Genomic DNA, 13,290 nt, shown 5'->3' with positions numbered 1-13,290 from the left:
CAACCAATAAGGGGAAAAAATGAATAATATACTAAGGCCTAGCAATTATGCTTAAGAATACAATTTAATAATTAATGGTATGTAAACATAAAAGGGCTTTAAAAATTTTTTAAAGCACTATACTACAAATCTATGGAATTATGTGATTTCTAGCAACAGAATACACAAATATACAAATATAATTATATATCTAGTTTTAAAAAAGCTATATATATAACAATGTAAATATGACTGAGACTGATATCTACACAATTTACTATTTTACAGAAATTTAAAATATGAAATTAAATGCAATAATTATAATTTGAGTGTTTAATATCTAAATGTTTACATATTCAGGTTAAACAAAAATAACACTTTAAAGAGTAATCTTTATGAAAATTATATTTAGGAGTCATTTATATTTGGGTATACAACAATCTTTCATAGTGTTAATAGAGATCTTTGTGGGATAAGCTTGGTAGCAGATTTAATTTTTTTTAAACTAGTGTGTTATTATTGTTTAATAAATACAACAGAAATACAAATTAACATACTATTAAAGAAAAAAATTTAACCCTAAACACAGTACAAATGAATGTGAATTAGTTGTACACCAAATAGCATCCCTACCTAAAATATGCAAGGCTGCATGAGATCGGGTGGTAAAGGCCCTGGATCCTGTTGGCAGGGCAAGTTCAGGACTTAGTATGCTACATCTGGACTGCATGTCTGCTGCAGAAGGAAGTCTGGCATCAGCAACCACTGCGTTGTAACACCATAATTCTCTAGTGTTTGGTCGAAATCTAGTAAGAAAAAATAATTATAGCACTTCAGCCTGGAGTTCTGAAATTTTTCTAAAGATTAAATAATATAGACTAAATAATACAGTCATCTTAAGCAGGAAAAATATGGCATATTATTTTCCATACCTAGGCTAAAACAATTTATATCACTACCAGAAAAAATTTGAACAACATAATAACGTAGATTACCATACTCTATAAATAACATTACAATTGTACACTTGAAAATGTGGTGCATACATGGAAATAAGAAGCTTCTGTACCAACAAAAACCCATTAAAGTTCAAACAGAAAGAGAAAAATTGAAAGAAAATAGGAAACATGTATGGAAAAAACTAAAATATCTATAAAAGAGATACATAAACCAATACGACTCAATCTAATAGCTAGCAAACGAGTTCAAGGATAGCCAGGGCTATAAATCAAACCTCAAGGAAAAATTTAAAAAGGGTAAGGTGATTGAGAATATTATATCATTTTATATCATTAAATATAAAGTACATGTAATATACACATTTATTTTTTCAGTATTTCAATTAAAATAGTAAATAGAGAAAACTTGTTTATTGATGCTGAAGAGAAATACATATCAAGTAAGAGTAACAATACATCAACATTCTATTAACCTATCCTTGAACTCATCAAACCCACTTCTTAAAAACTATCTTGAAGAAAGATTCTTACAAAATGTCTATGTATGTGTGTGTGTATGTTGTGTTCTTTGTAACATCAAAGATAATGCCATACCTTTATAACATAAAATTTAAAATGTTCATTGATGGGCAAACAGTTCAGTATACTTGATAGATCCCAGCCATAGAATTCTATGTTAATAAGTATTATAACTCAATAGCAAGAACTGCCAGATTGTTGCTGAGCAAAGATTGAACTTTTTATAAATAATTGTGTTCGTATACAGAAAGCTACAAATTCATTTTAAAAGATGTAAAAGAATATAAAACAGCATGATACTATCAGGCTAAGATATCTGCAACCTTGTTATCTGAAACCTTACTCCTACCTATATTTTTGTTTTGCTTTCTTAAAAACTAACATAAATCTATGTACCACCCGTGTAAATTTCAGGAGCAGTAAATGAAATTCTTATCTGCTTCTGACAGCTTTAATTATTGAGAATTTAGCTCTTAAAGAACACAAAGAAGCAGATGTAGGCCAAAAAGAAGTCAAAGTAAGCTAATAATGATCTGTAATACCTGTGTTAGCTGCAAAATATTCTAAGAACTCTACTGAGAAAACAGAGGATACATAGCAGCCAGAGGTCCAGATAATGGAATCTCTCATCCTGATTTAACAAAAAGTACCTCATATCTGGTTTATCAAAAAGTAGGAATAGATTGATTCCCTTTTATCATTTAATATCTTTTGGAATAATGGAAAAAAATGAAGGCGCTCTCAAAAATGAAGGCACTTGAGGACATCTAGCCCATTCACTATTACCACATATGTGATAAACATACAGTTGAATGAGCTAAATATTATATACCAGAGTTCTCTGAAGACCTCCCCCCATGCCAAAGGAATCTAAATCAAATAAATCATATCACCAGAAATCAGTAAAAGGTAAATCTGTGAATTCAGAAACAAATTTCTTACTGCTATTTTTATTTTGCTAATAACTAACAGACATGCTTACCTCCAAATTACATCATACACAGGATCAAGACATACACCAAATCCTTGCAGATCTTCTTGTTCAGAGTCATTGAAAGTTTTACAACTCCCATCTACTTTATTTATCAGAAGACATTTAAATGGAGGAGGTTCTGATATAGAAGCAGGTACTAGTCCTAACAGAGAAATACATGCACATAATTTCACTATGCATTACAAATTCACAATCCCTAAAACCCAAAATGTAAATAAACAGGATCACCATTCACAGACAAAGAAGCTGAAACATCTAAACAGCTTCAGTAAAAATTCTTCAAGAATTAAAACCGAAACCTCTAGCTGTCTGAACATACAAGGCATGCTCCTAATCCTTATGCTATACCCCTTTTTATGTAATTATTCCTTATACAAGGGACAACATGTGGAAAACACTTTGGTAAGAAAACTGCCAAGTTTGATCAAAATTTGCCATAAAATTTATTAGAATAATTCAGAGAAATCTCTCACTCAAAAGTTAAGTTTTGGGCCGGGAGTTTGGCCCAGTGGTACTTGCCTAGCAAGAATGAAGACCCAGGTTCAATTCCTCGATACCACATACACAGAAAAAAAAATTAAAAATCCGGAAATGGTTCTGTGGCTCAAGTGGTAGAGCTCTAGCCTTGAGAAAGCCCAAGGACAAGCCCCAGGACTGGCCAAAAAAGAAAAAAAGTTAAGTTTTATCCAACTGCAATTTAGCTCATAATTCTACCACTATCTATCACATGAACAGCTTGATTTCTACATATCTTAATTCCTAGATTCTTCAAGCACATAAAACATGCATAAACACTGATACTTAAAGAGCCTTCATTTAAATTTCTGCCAACTAAAAGAAATGAAAACCCCATAAGACCACATCTCATTATTGTGAAAGATAATCCATGCAGAACCATTCCAAGAATGGGAGAGGACATATGTTTGTTGTTGGCATTACCTATTATGTGTTTACTGGCAAAAATTTCTGATGTAGCAAGTACATGAGAATTAATAAGCGCTTCATCAATTCGTAAGAAAGTCTGATCCCCACTTGCACCTATCCAAGTAGCTTTTCTTCCGTATTTTGATCCAATGTTAGGCATGGAGGCTGGTTTTGCATTCCAATATGGCACATCCAAAATTGGTCGACCCAGTTGTCCTTTCTAAAAAATTAATAATTTAACGATATTGTTTGATAAATAATCTATAATTTTATAAAGTTAAGGAAACAATAGACAAAATCAGCTAGGAGATCTTACTCATCTTAATTTTTAGACTATTATTCTTTTATAATTATACTTTTATTACCGTTAAGTAATTTTACAGAAGTTACTGTTTAACAAATCAGTTTATAAGCACAACACATCTTGATCAGATGTCAGCCATTATTCATTTTGTGTTTTTGTTTCCTTTTGTTTTGTTTTCTGTTTTTCACCTGTCCCTGGGGCTTGAACTCTGGGTCTGTGTGCTGTCACTAAGCTTTTTTTGCTTATGGCTAACACTTTAATACCTGAGCCACAGTGCTATTTCCAGCTTTTCTGAATATTTTACTAGAGATAAGAGTCACATGAAACCAGGCACTGATGGCTCACACCTGAAATCCTAGCTACTCAAGAGGCTGCAATCTGAGGATCACAGTTCAAAGCCAGCCCAGGCATGAAACTCCATGAGACTATTATCTCCAATTAACTACCAGAAAAACGTAAGTGGCGCTGTGGCTCAAGTGGTAGAGGACTAGTCCTGAGCTGGAGAGCTCAGGGACAAGGCCCAGGCCCAGAGTTCAAACCCCACAACCAACTAAAAACAAAACAAAACAAAAACAAACAACAACAAAAAAACAGTCCTGTGGATTTTCTTACCTAGACTGGCTTCAAACCACTACCCTCACATCTCAGGCTCCTGGGCAGATAGGATTGCAGGTGTAAACCACCAGTGCCTGGTCTATTATTCTTAACAGATAAACATGAAATTTGGATCTGAAACTTACAAAGTAATAAAATAATGTCTAATATTCTAGAAAAGTCCTCTACCTAATGAAGTATAAAATGGACTTTAAAAATCTAAAATCTAAAATCTAAAAATCTAAATGTTTTTCCATGCAAGATATGCTTCCAAACTACTTTATGTTCATTTACATTTAAATGACTAAAGTAAGCAATTAAAACAGCATATCCAATTCAAGGATATATTCTGCTTCAGGGACAAAAGGAAATTACATTGACCGCTGAAATAAATATTTATTCCCTTACTATCAACCAACCCTTGTGAAGAAAGCAGTCATATACATATAAATAAAATTCTGAAAGTAAGATGCAGGGACTCAGGATGTATTTGCAAGTCAGCCATTCTCAAATCCATAAAAGCCTGCAACTACAACTTCTAGGACTGAGGAACAGTAATAATTAACTGATCCACACCTTTCACTGACACTCCTACTGCAAAGATTAAAAACCAATACAGGGAACAGAGAGACTTAAATCTTTAGAAGTATTGATAGTATTGGACATAGTGATATTTAAGAAATCTGTAGCTTAAGGAAGAAATCAAATTACCAGAGTTATCTCTACTCATCTGCCCCTGCAAGCTTGAAAATGACAGAATGAAGGAGCAGTGATAAAAAAAAAAAGAATAGTTGAGTACAGAAAACTTGAGGAAAGTAGAGCTGAGCACTGGTGGCTCATGTCTGTAATTCTAGCTACTGAAGAGGCTGAGATCTGAGGATCACAGACCACAACCAGTTCAGGTAGAAGTCCTATGAGACTCTTATCCACAGGAAACCAATAAAAAACCAGAAGTATTCCTGTGGCTCAAGTGGCAGAGTGAGTTGTTCAAGGACAACATCCAGGCCCTCATTTTAAGCCCCATAACAGAGAGAGAAAGAGAAGAGAGAGAGGGAGGGAGAGAGAGAAGAGAGAAAGAGAGGGAGGGAAGGAGGGAGAAAGAGAGAGGAAGGGGAGAGAGAGAGAGAGAGAGAGAGAGAGAGAGAGAGAGAGAGAGAGAGAGAGAGAGAGAGAGAGAGAGGGAGAGAGAGAGGGAGGGAGGGAGGGAGGGAGGGAGGGAGGGAGGGAGGGAGAGAGAGAGAGAGAGAGAGAGAGAGAGAACAATTCTCTTTCAAAAAGGGAAGCCCCAGGATTGGAAAGTGGCACAGGGGCAGACTACTTGCACAGGAATCTGAGTTAAAGACAAGTTCAAGAAAATCTTACCTTTAACATAAAATACTAAATGAGTCAATTAAATACTAAATAGGACAATTCACAGCACAGGCTATGAGAAAGGGAATTAGTAACAGGCAGGACCTATTCTTACCCACCAGATTGAACCCAATTAAAAGGCATTACAGCACATTCCACTGGCAAGACGTGGAGAAAGGCACCCTCAAACACAGCTGGTACAAAGAAATAGAAAGAAACTGATGGCATTTCACCAAAATACAAAAATGTTAACTTTTAATCCAGCAACCTACTTATTGGAATTAACCTCAAAGATATACTAGAAAGAAATTACCAAAAAACAACAACAACAACAAAAAAAGTCAAAGTGCAGGGGGAAAAAAGTGCTGGAAAGTACGTTGTATAAGAATGCCTAGCTATAAAAAGTTTTAAGTATTAGTATTACCTATTTTGTGTTTACTGGTAAAAATATCCATGGACTACTATCCGGAGTTTAAAAAAAAGGAAAAGCAATTTATAGAAGATTCATTAAAGTAAAAAGAGCATATACAGAATACATTTGTGTGTGGGGGGGGTCATGGGGCTTGAACTCGGCCTGGGCACTGTTCCTGAGCTCTTCAGCTCAAGGCTACTGCCCTACCCTTGAGCCAAGCCCCAGTTCCTGTTTTCTAGGGGTTAATTGGAGATAAGAGTCTCAAGTTCTTTTGTGCCGGCTGGCTTTGAACCTTGATCCTCAGATTTCAGCTTCCTAAGTAACTAAGATTACAGGTAAGATTACAGGCGTGAACCACCATGCCCAGGTCAGAATGTTTTTTTAAAAAGAGACAGGGAAAAACTATACACACTTATGTAGGAAGTATGTATGCACAGATCTTTTTTATAAAAAGAAAAACAAGCAAGACAAACTGAAAGACAGCAGCATTCACCTATGAATGTGGAGTAAGGAGCTGGGGAAGTAGAAGTTCAGAGAAACTGGAGGAGTGAGTTTGTCTCCGTTCACTACTTTTGAACCATACAAAGACATAAAAATAAAGAACGTTATATTTTGTGCCATATCATGTTAAAGTATCATATAATGTTCAAAAAATTTCAATGTAGTAATAGACAAAGAAGAGCTGTGGTGATATTACAGATGAAAAGAGTCAAAACATAGTAAATACAATGTATGATCCTATAATGGACAAAAGTTTCTGAAAAGTTATTATTGAATCAACTGACAAAATTCAAACTAAAGGATTTAGGATAGAGTGCATACAAACTTTTCTTCAAGAATGCTGGAGAACACGCTATATGTAACATTCCCAAATACAAACACACTTGAGTGTGTACATGTACATATCGAGTAAAATAAGAGTATGTGGTAACATGGGAAGTATAAACAGGTTAAAACTAAAAGTAAATATGGCTAAAAGTGTAAGTATGATACAGATACTTATTTCTACAACTGTTCATAAATTCCTGAAATTAATTTCAAATGAAAGGCATTTTTAAAGCTTACATTTGTGGGTCTTTTTTCAAAATTATGAGTTTTAAATTATATCCTAGAGGCTAGGTGCCAGTGGCTCACGCCCGTAATCCTTGCTACTCAGGAGGTTGAGATCTGAGGATCACAGTTCAAAGCCAGACTCGGCACAAAAGTCCATGAGACTTTTAATCTGCAATTAACCAGCAGAGAACTGGAAATAGCGCTATGGTTCAAGTGGCAGAGCAGTAGCCTGGAAATGAATAGCTCAGGGACAGCACCCAGGCCCAGCGTTCAAGCCCCATGAATGACCAAAAAAGAAAGAAAAAGAAATTAGATGTGAGGGGTTGGGAATGTGGCTTAGTGGCAGTTTGCTTGTCTAACATGAATGAAGCCCTGAGTTCAAGGTCCTCAGTACCACATACATGGAAAAACAGGAAACGGCACTATGGCTTAAGTGGTAAAGTGCTAGCCTCGAGCAAAAGCAGAAACAGTGCCCAAGCCCTGAGTTCAAGCCCCAGGACTGGCAAGAAAAATGAAAAAAGAAAGGAAGAAAAAAAGAAAAAAATTAGATGAGAAACAAGCTTACAAATAATTGACTTTAGTGAATGGTTACAGGCCTTTGATCTGGAATAAACATGTCCAATTCATACACAGCTGTAAAATTCAAAAACACACTGATTATGTCAGATGAGGGAAACCATTGAGCCTATGTTCCTTTGAGTCTGGCTTACTTCACTAAATATGATTTTTTCTAAGTCTTTCCATTTCCTAACAAATGAGGGCAATGTCATTCTTTCTGACAGCAGCATAGAATTCCATTGTGTACAAATACCACATCTTGTTGATCACTCATCAACTGAGGGACATCTGGGTTGGTTCCATATCTTTGCTATGGTAAATAGTGCTGCAATGAACATCGTTGTGCTCGTGGATCTAGTATGTTCTTGTTTCTGGATGATTGGGTAAATGCCAAGTAGTGGAATTGCTGGGTCATAGGGGAGCTCTATGTTTAGTCTTTTGAGGAACTGCCATACTGCTTTCCATTGTGGTTGAACGAGTCTGCACTCTGACCAACAATGTAGTAGTGATCCCTCCTTGCCACATCCCCTCCAACATCTGTTGTTATTAGATTTCTTGATCCTGGCCATTCTTACTGGAGTGAGGTGGAATCTTAGAGTTGTTTTAATTTGCATTTCTTTTATGACAAGAGATGTGATGTCGAGCATTTCTTCATGTGTCTATAGGCCATTCTTATTTCTTCTTTAGAGAAGACTCTCTTTAAGTCTTTGGCTCATCTTTTAATGGGATGGTTGTTACTTTGGAGATTAGTTTTGGAGTGATTTAATTTTTTGAGCTGTTGATATATTTTAGATATAAGGCCTTTATCTGTTGTATGGTTAGTGAAGATCCTTTGTCTCCTAGCAGAGATTCACAATAGAACAAAATCTAGATACATAAGGCCATATAGTAGGATACTAAATGTAAGGACCTCCAGGATAAAGAAACAAAAGCTATATAATGAGTGATTATTGTCCTTGATGTACTATGTTATCTCTCATCTCTTTTACTCTCCCTTGGTTATCTCATACTATTACAATATTTCACCTTGTTATCTGATATATTTCATATATGCTTAGTTGGTTATTTGAAATGGGAGAGGGAAGGGGGGAATCAAGTTGTGCGGGGATGGGGAGGAGGGAAATGGGGACCATGACATGAGAAAGGGTATCAATATTTGTGAAGTAATGTACCTTCTATCTGGTGAATATAATGTAATCCTTCTATTAATTACAATAAAATATATTTAAAAATTCTAAAACATAATGATGAGTTAGAAAATAAAAATTATCTGGAAGTAATTCAGACTTTGTGTGTTAAAGAGAGAAGAAATACACATAATTATAATGTATTTCATTGTAACCAGAAAAAAATAACTAATCCAGACAAATTATGAGGCTATAGTATAAAGCAATATTGATGTTTACAAATTTTCTTACAGAAAAACTTCCAAATGTGAAGACTTGTCCATCCATTAAAAGAACTGCCGTGTGGTTGCTGCCTGCAGTGACTTGTGTGCTAGGGCCTGGCAAGGCTTGAACAAGAGTGGGGCATCCCCTAGATTTAAACAAACAAAAATTAAGTCAATTTCTTACAATATTTGACTGAAAATTTTTTAAAGAAAGAGTGAAATAAGGAGTAGAAAAGTTAAAAGGCATTACCAAAAACATTCAGTAATCACTTATTTTGGTTTACTGTGGCTGTCTTCATGTCAGGTACGAAGTAGACATAAATGGAAATGACACAGGCACTGACTTAAAGATCATTTAAGACACGTTTGGAACTTAGTACAATAGTAGGCATATATTTTTAACTGTTCTGAAATATTAATGCTTTTATTTTTAATTTGTTGATTTTGTACACTGAAGGGCTTATTAATGGTCTTTATAAATATCTGTTGGACAGTATTAAAAACATGTGAAGTCTAAATAGGAATTCAATATAGGAATTAGATGAATTAATTTTATACTTCTCTTTGTGAAGTTTTCTCACTAGGCTGTAATGCTAGATAATAGTCCAGTAGTTAATGTATATATATGTGAGAGGCATTACCATCAGCGACTCAGGTACTCCAATGGCCCTAGACAGCATAGGTATGACTCCTGCTTCACCATTTTGTAAAAGACCAGGACTTTGAAAAAAACACCCATTCATTTTGTTTCAGTTTTTTCTTCTATTACATAGAAAACAATATCAAATAGTATGGAACCCACAAGGTCCCTATAGACCACAATGAACAAGTTCATGTATGCCAACTGCTCAGACTGGTGCCTGGCACATGAACACAGTTAATACATGGTCACAATTATAGTAAATGACAGTGTAGTAGTTTTTCCTATTTTTATTATTTTATTAACCATCTATAGTAACCATTATTATTAGCATAAACGCTATAGAAATCATCCAAAGATATAACAAGAGACCAATGAAATATCCTCTCAGCTTCCTAAAATTACAATTTTAATGTGTATTCAGAGTAGAATAAAATGAGTTGCAAAGGGGGCAAGAAAAACAACTGGAACCATAGCAAAGAAAATTTCACACAAGTTTGGGTGAGACAAGAAGGCCTGAACTAAGTAAGAAGAGTGTCAAGTGGAAAGTAATGGATGACTTGACAGTCTGGTAATAAACAGAAATGATAAGGCCCTTTGTAGAGGATTGAATAGGAGGCAGGAAGGTTTGTTTTTTTTTCTTTTACTTATTGAAGGTTATGGTAACTAACACTTTACTATGAGAAGGAATAAGATCTAAGAAGGTTATTAGAGGAAAAAGACATCTTCATTTTCCTTAAGGGCCTTTTTTGTTTTGACACTTTGTGCATGGAGAAAAGAAAACTCACAGATATCCTTGAACATACAAGAAAAGAACACTCTAAGAAAACGTGGCATGAGGGTTCAGAAGAAAATGTGGCTTCAGAAGGGAGATGGAAGACACATACCCAGTGCTCAGGAGAGAAGTTACCACTCAATTAGCAGAACAAAGTCTCTTTGGTGGAATCAAGGCATTGTACTATAGCAGACACAGAGCAAACAATAGAATCAAAAGATGTGAGAAAAAAAAAAAGACAAGAGGAGAAAGGGAGAAAGGGAACCAAATACTTCAAAAATTGGAGGCTTGCGGGTTTTTTTTTGTTTTTTTTTTACCAGTCCAAGGGTTTGAAATCTGGGTCTGAGAGCTGTCCCTGGAGATTCTTTTACTTGAGGACAGAGCTCTACCACTTGAGCCACAGTGCCACTTCCAGCTTTTTCTGAGTAGTTTATATAAGAGTCCCATGGGCTTTCTGACCTGCCCTGGCTGCAAACTGCAATCCTCAGATCTCATCCTGAGTAGTAGTTAGGATTTAGGCATGGGCCACTGGGTTTTTGGTTGTTGTTTTTTTTTACTGAAAAGTTTAAAGCAAAGATCAAGGTCAAAAGTCAGAAAGATGAGAAGTAAAACTCTCTTCCTAAGGAAATGTAGTATCTAAGGAAAAGGCTGCTTGAAGATTCCCTATCAAGGACAGACAGAGCTGTCTCTCACTGGAACATTAAGAATGGAGTGGACAAAGTATTTGGATACAGGTAGATTTGCAAGATTGGTATGCTGAAAGAATCCCTAGCTACTCAGAAAGCTAAGCTCTGAGGATTATGGTTCAAAACTAGTCGAATCAGACAACTCTATAAGACTCTGATGTCCAATTAACCAGCAAAAAGTTGGGAGAGTTGTGGCTCAAGCAACAGAGCAATAAACCCAAAAAAGAGTGAGAGGCCCTCCTGAGTTCAAGCCCCCAAACTGGCGCCCCCTCCACCGAAAAAAAACTTTTAATTTACTCATTTGGCATCTGGTTGTAATACCTAGACCAGGGTTGAAAAGACTGAATTTTAAGATAGATTGAAAAGACCTCTATCAAGTTTGTGAGTTTTGGGAGATGTGGAAACCCTCTATATTTCTAAGCATACATTTATACCCTTTGATATTTTAGAAGATATATTATGTTTTTTCTAAACAGAAAGCCTATATATTTTATCAGGTTCTCAAAAGGTCTTAAGATAGTTCACTACTGTCCATTTTAGATGGACTAACTGTATTGGAAATGTAAGAATTTGTACAGGTATACTGGTTTGTTTCTTTTCAAAGACAGATTGATACAGGCCAAGTTTTCTTATGTTCTAGTATCAGAAATAAAAATGTAGAGAGAACTGAGATACTGGTAAGTGTATAAGTGAAAAGGAATCTCTAACTTAGGTAGTAAATAAAGTTAAAAAAAAGGTAGTAAATAAAGACTAACAAGGTAGAGGGAAGTATGGAATAAAGTACTGATAAAGATAAGTAAAGCAGTTATTGTCATTGACTTACACACATTTAAACTTAAAAATTCAGGATGCAAAGCTAAAAGTGTGGTCCAAGTGACACATTGTTCAAGAGTAAAGGTGTTCTAAGTTCACATCTCAGTACTAAAACAGACAAAAAGAGAGGGAGAAAAGAAGGGAGGGAGGAAAAGAAGGGATAGATAGAGAAAGGCGGAGGGAGGGAGACAAAACGGGGAGGAAGGGAGGAAGGACAGAGTTGGAGCTGTGCAAGAGCCAGACAGAAGTCATGGGGAAGACATTTGTGAAGATAGAAATAAATATCACTACAGTCTATGACTATCAAGATAAAATTACTAAACCAGGCACCAGTAGCTCATGCATATAATCTCAGCTATTCAGGAAGTTGATCTAGAGAATCTTGGCTCAAGGCCAGCTTAAGCAGAAAAGTTTACTAGATTCCATCACCAAAGTAGCTGGCAAAAAGCAGAGCTAACATAATAGCATGAGTGGTAGAAGACCAGTCAAGTAAACTAGCAAGCTGGAGGTCTTGAGTTCAAATTTCAGTACTGCCATAAAAAGTGAAGAGGATAGGAGGGGAGTACTATATGAGACCATCCCTATCATTTGTATTAAACCAAGAATATAATCAAACCAGAATAAGAAAACATTGTAAGAAACTAAATTTTTACTGATAAAAGACACTGACTCATAAATATATAAGAAATAAAAGTACAGGGAATGGGTTGGGTGCAATGGCTCATGCCTGTAATCCTAGCTACTCAGGAGGCAGAGATCTGAGGATCACGGTTCAAAGCTAGCTGGGGCACTAAAGACCATGAGATTCTTATGTCCACTTAACCACTAGAAAACCAGTAAGTGGGGCTGTGACTCCAGGGGCATGGTGGTATCCTTGAGCTGAAGAGCTCAGAGACAATGCCCAGGTCTAGGGGTAGGGTGGTAGCCTTGAGGTGCAGAGCTCAGGGACAGGGCCCAGGCCCAGAGTTCAAGTTCCATGACCAACCAAAAAAAAAAAAAAGTACACAAAATGGTCAAAAAGCAGTGGTTTTGTTATTCGAGGAGACTAATATGGGTAAGAACAGCAATGAAAAAGAGAATTTTAATGAATGAACTATTACTGCTTAAAAGGGCTATATGGTAAACTAATGCCCTTGTAGAGACATACAGTTCAAATCAAACAATGAAAAGAGAGCTCCTCTAACAATTTACATATCTGCAGTTTATAAAGTACTCTCATGTAAGAATGGTACCAATATTGATCAAAGTAACTAGGAGTAAATCTGAAGAACTAGGATTTCTCCAAAGGCTGGTTGTAGGCTTTGAGTCCCAGGCCTTTGAACTCTCCATAACAAAACTCA

At 35.8% G+C, this 13,290-nt stretch overlaps 1 protein-coding gene across 10 annotated transcripts in view; it reads right to left on the bottom strand.

Annotated features, from left to right (window-relative positions):
- The window catches only part of Mycbp2 (MYC binding protein 2), a 243,921-nt gene that overhangs the window by 144,321 nt on the left and 86,310 nt on the right, over nt 1-13,290 (bottom strand). For all 10 annotated transcript variants that reach the window (XM_090342005.1, XM_090342006.1, XM_090341998.1 and 7 more), the window contains 4 exons: nt 9,065-9,182; nt 3,391-3,595; nt 2,440-2,593; nt 613-785 (listed from right to left, as the gene is read on the bottom strand). In XM_090342005.1, the coding sequence (XP_090198131.1) occupies nt 613-785; nt 2,440-2,593; nt 3,391-3,595; nt 9,065-9,182 (650 nt within the window). The remainder of the gene's footprint in view (nt 1-612; nt 786-2,439; nt 2,594-3,390; nt 3,596-9,064; nt 9,183-13,290) is intronic.

The sequence above is a fragment of the Megascapheus bottae genome, chromosome 11 (genome assembly GCF_031878675.1).
Source record: "Megascapheus bottae isolate mThoBot1 chromosome 11, mThoBot2.hap1, whole genome shotgun sequence".
Taxonomy (NCBI): Eukaryota; Metazoa; Chordata; class Mammalia; order Rodentia; family Geomyidae; genus Megascapheus; species Megascapheus bottae.
Note: the sequence above shows the minus strand (reverse complement) of the source record. Positions and strands in the feature narration are given on the sequence as shown.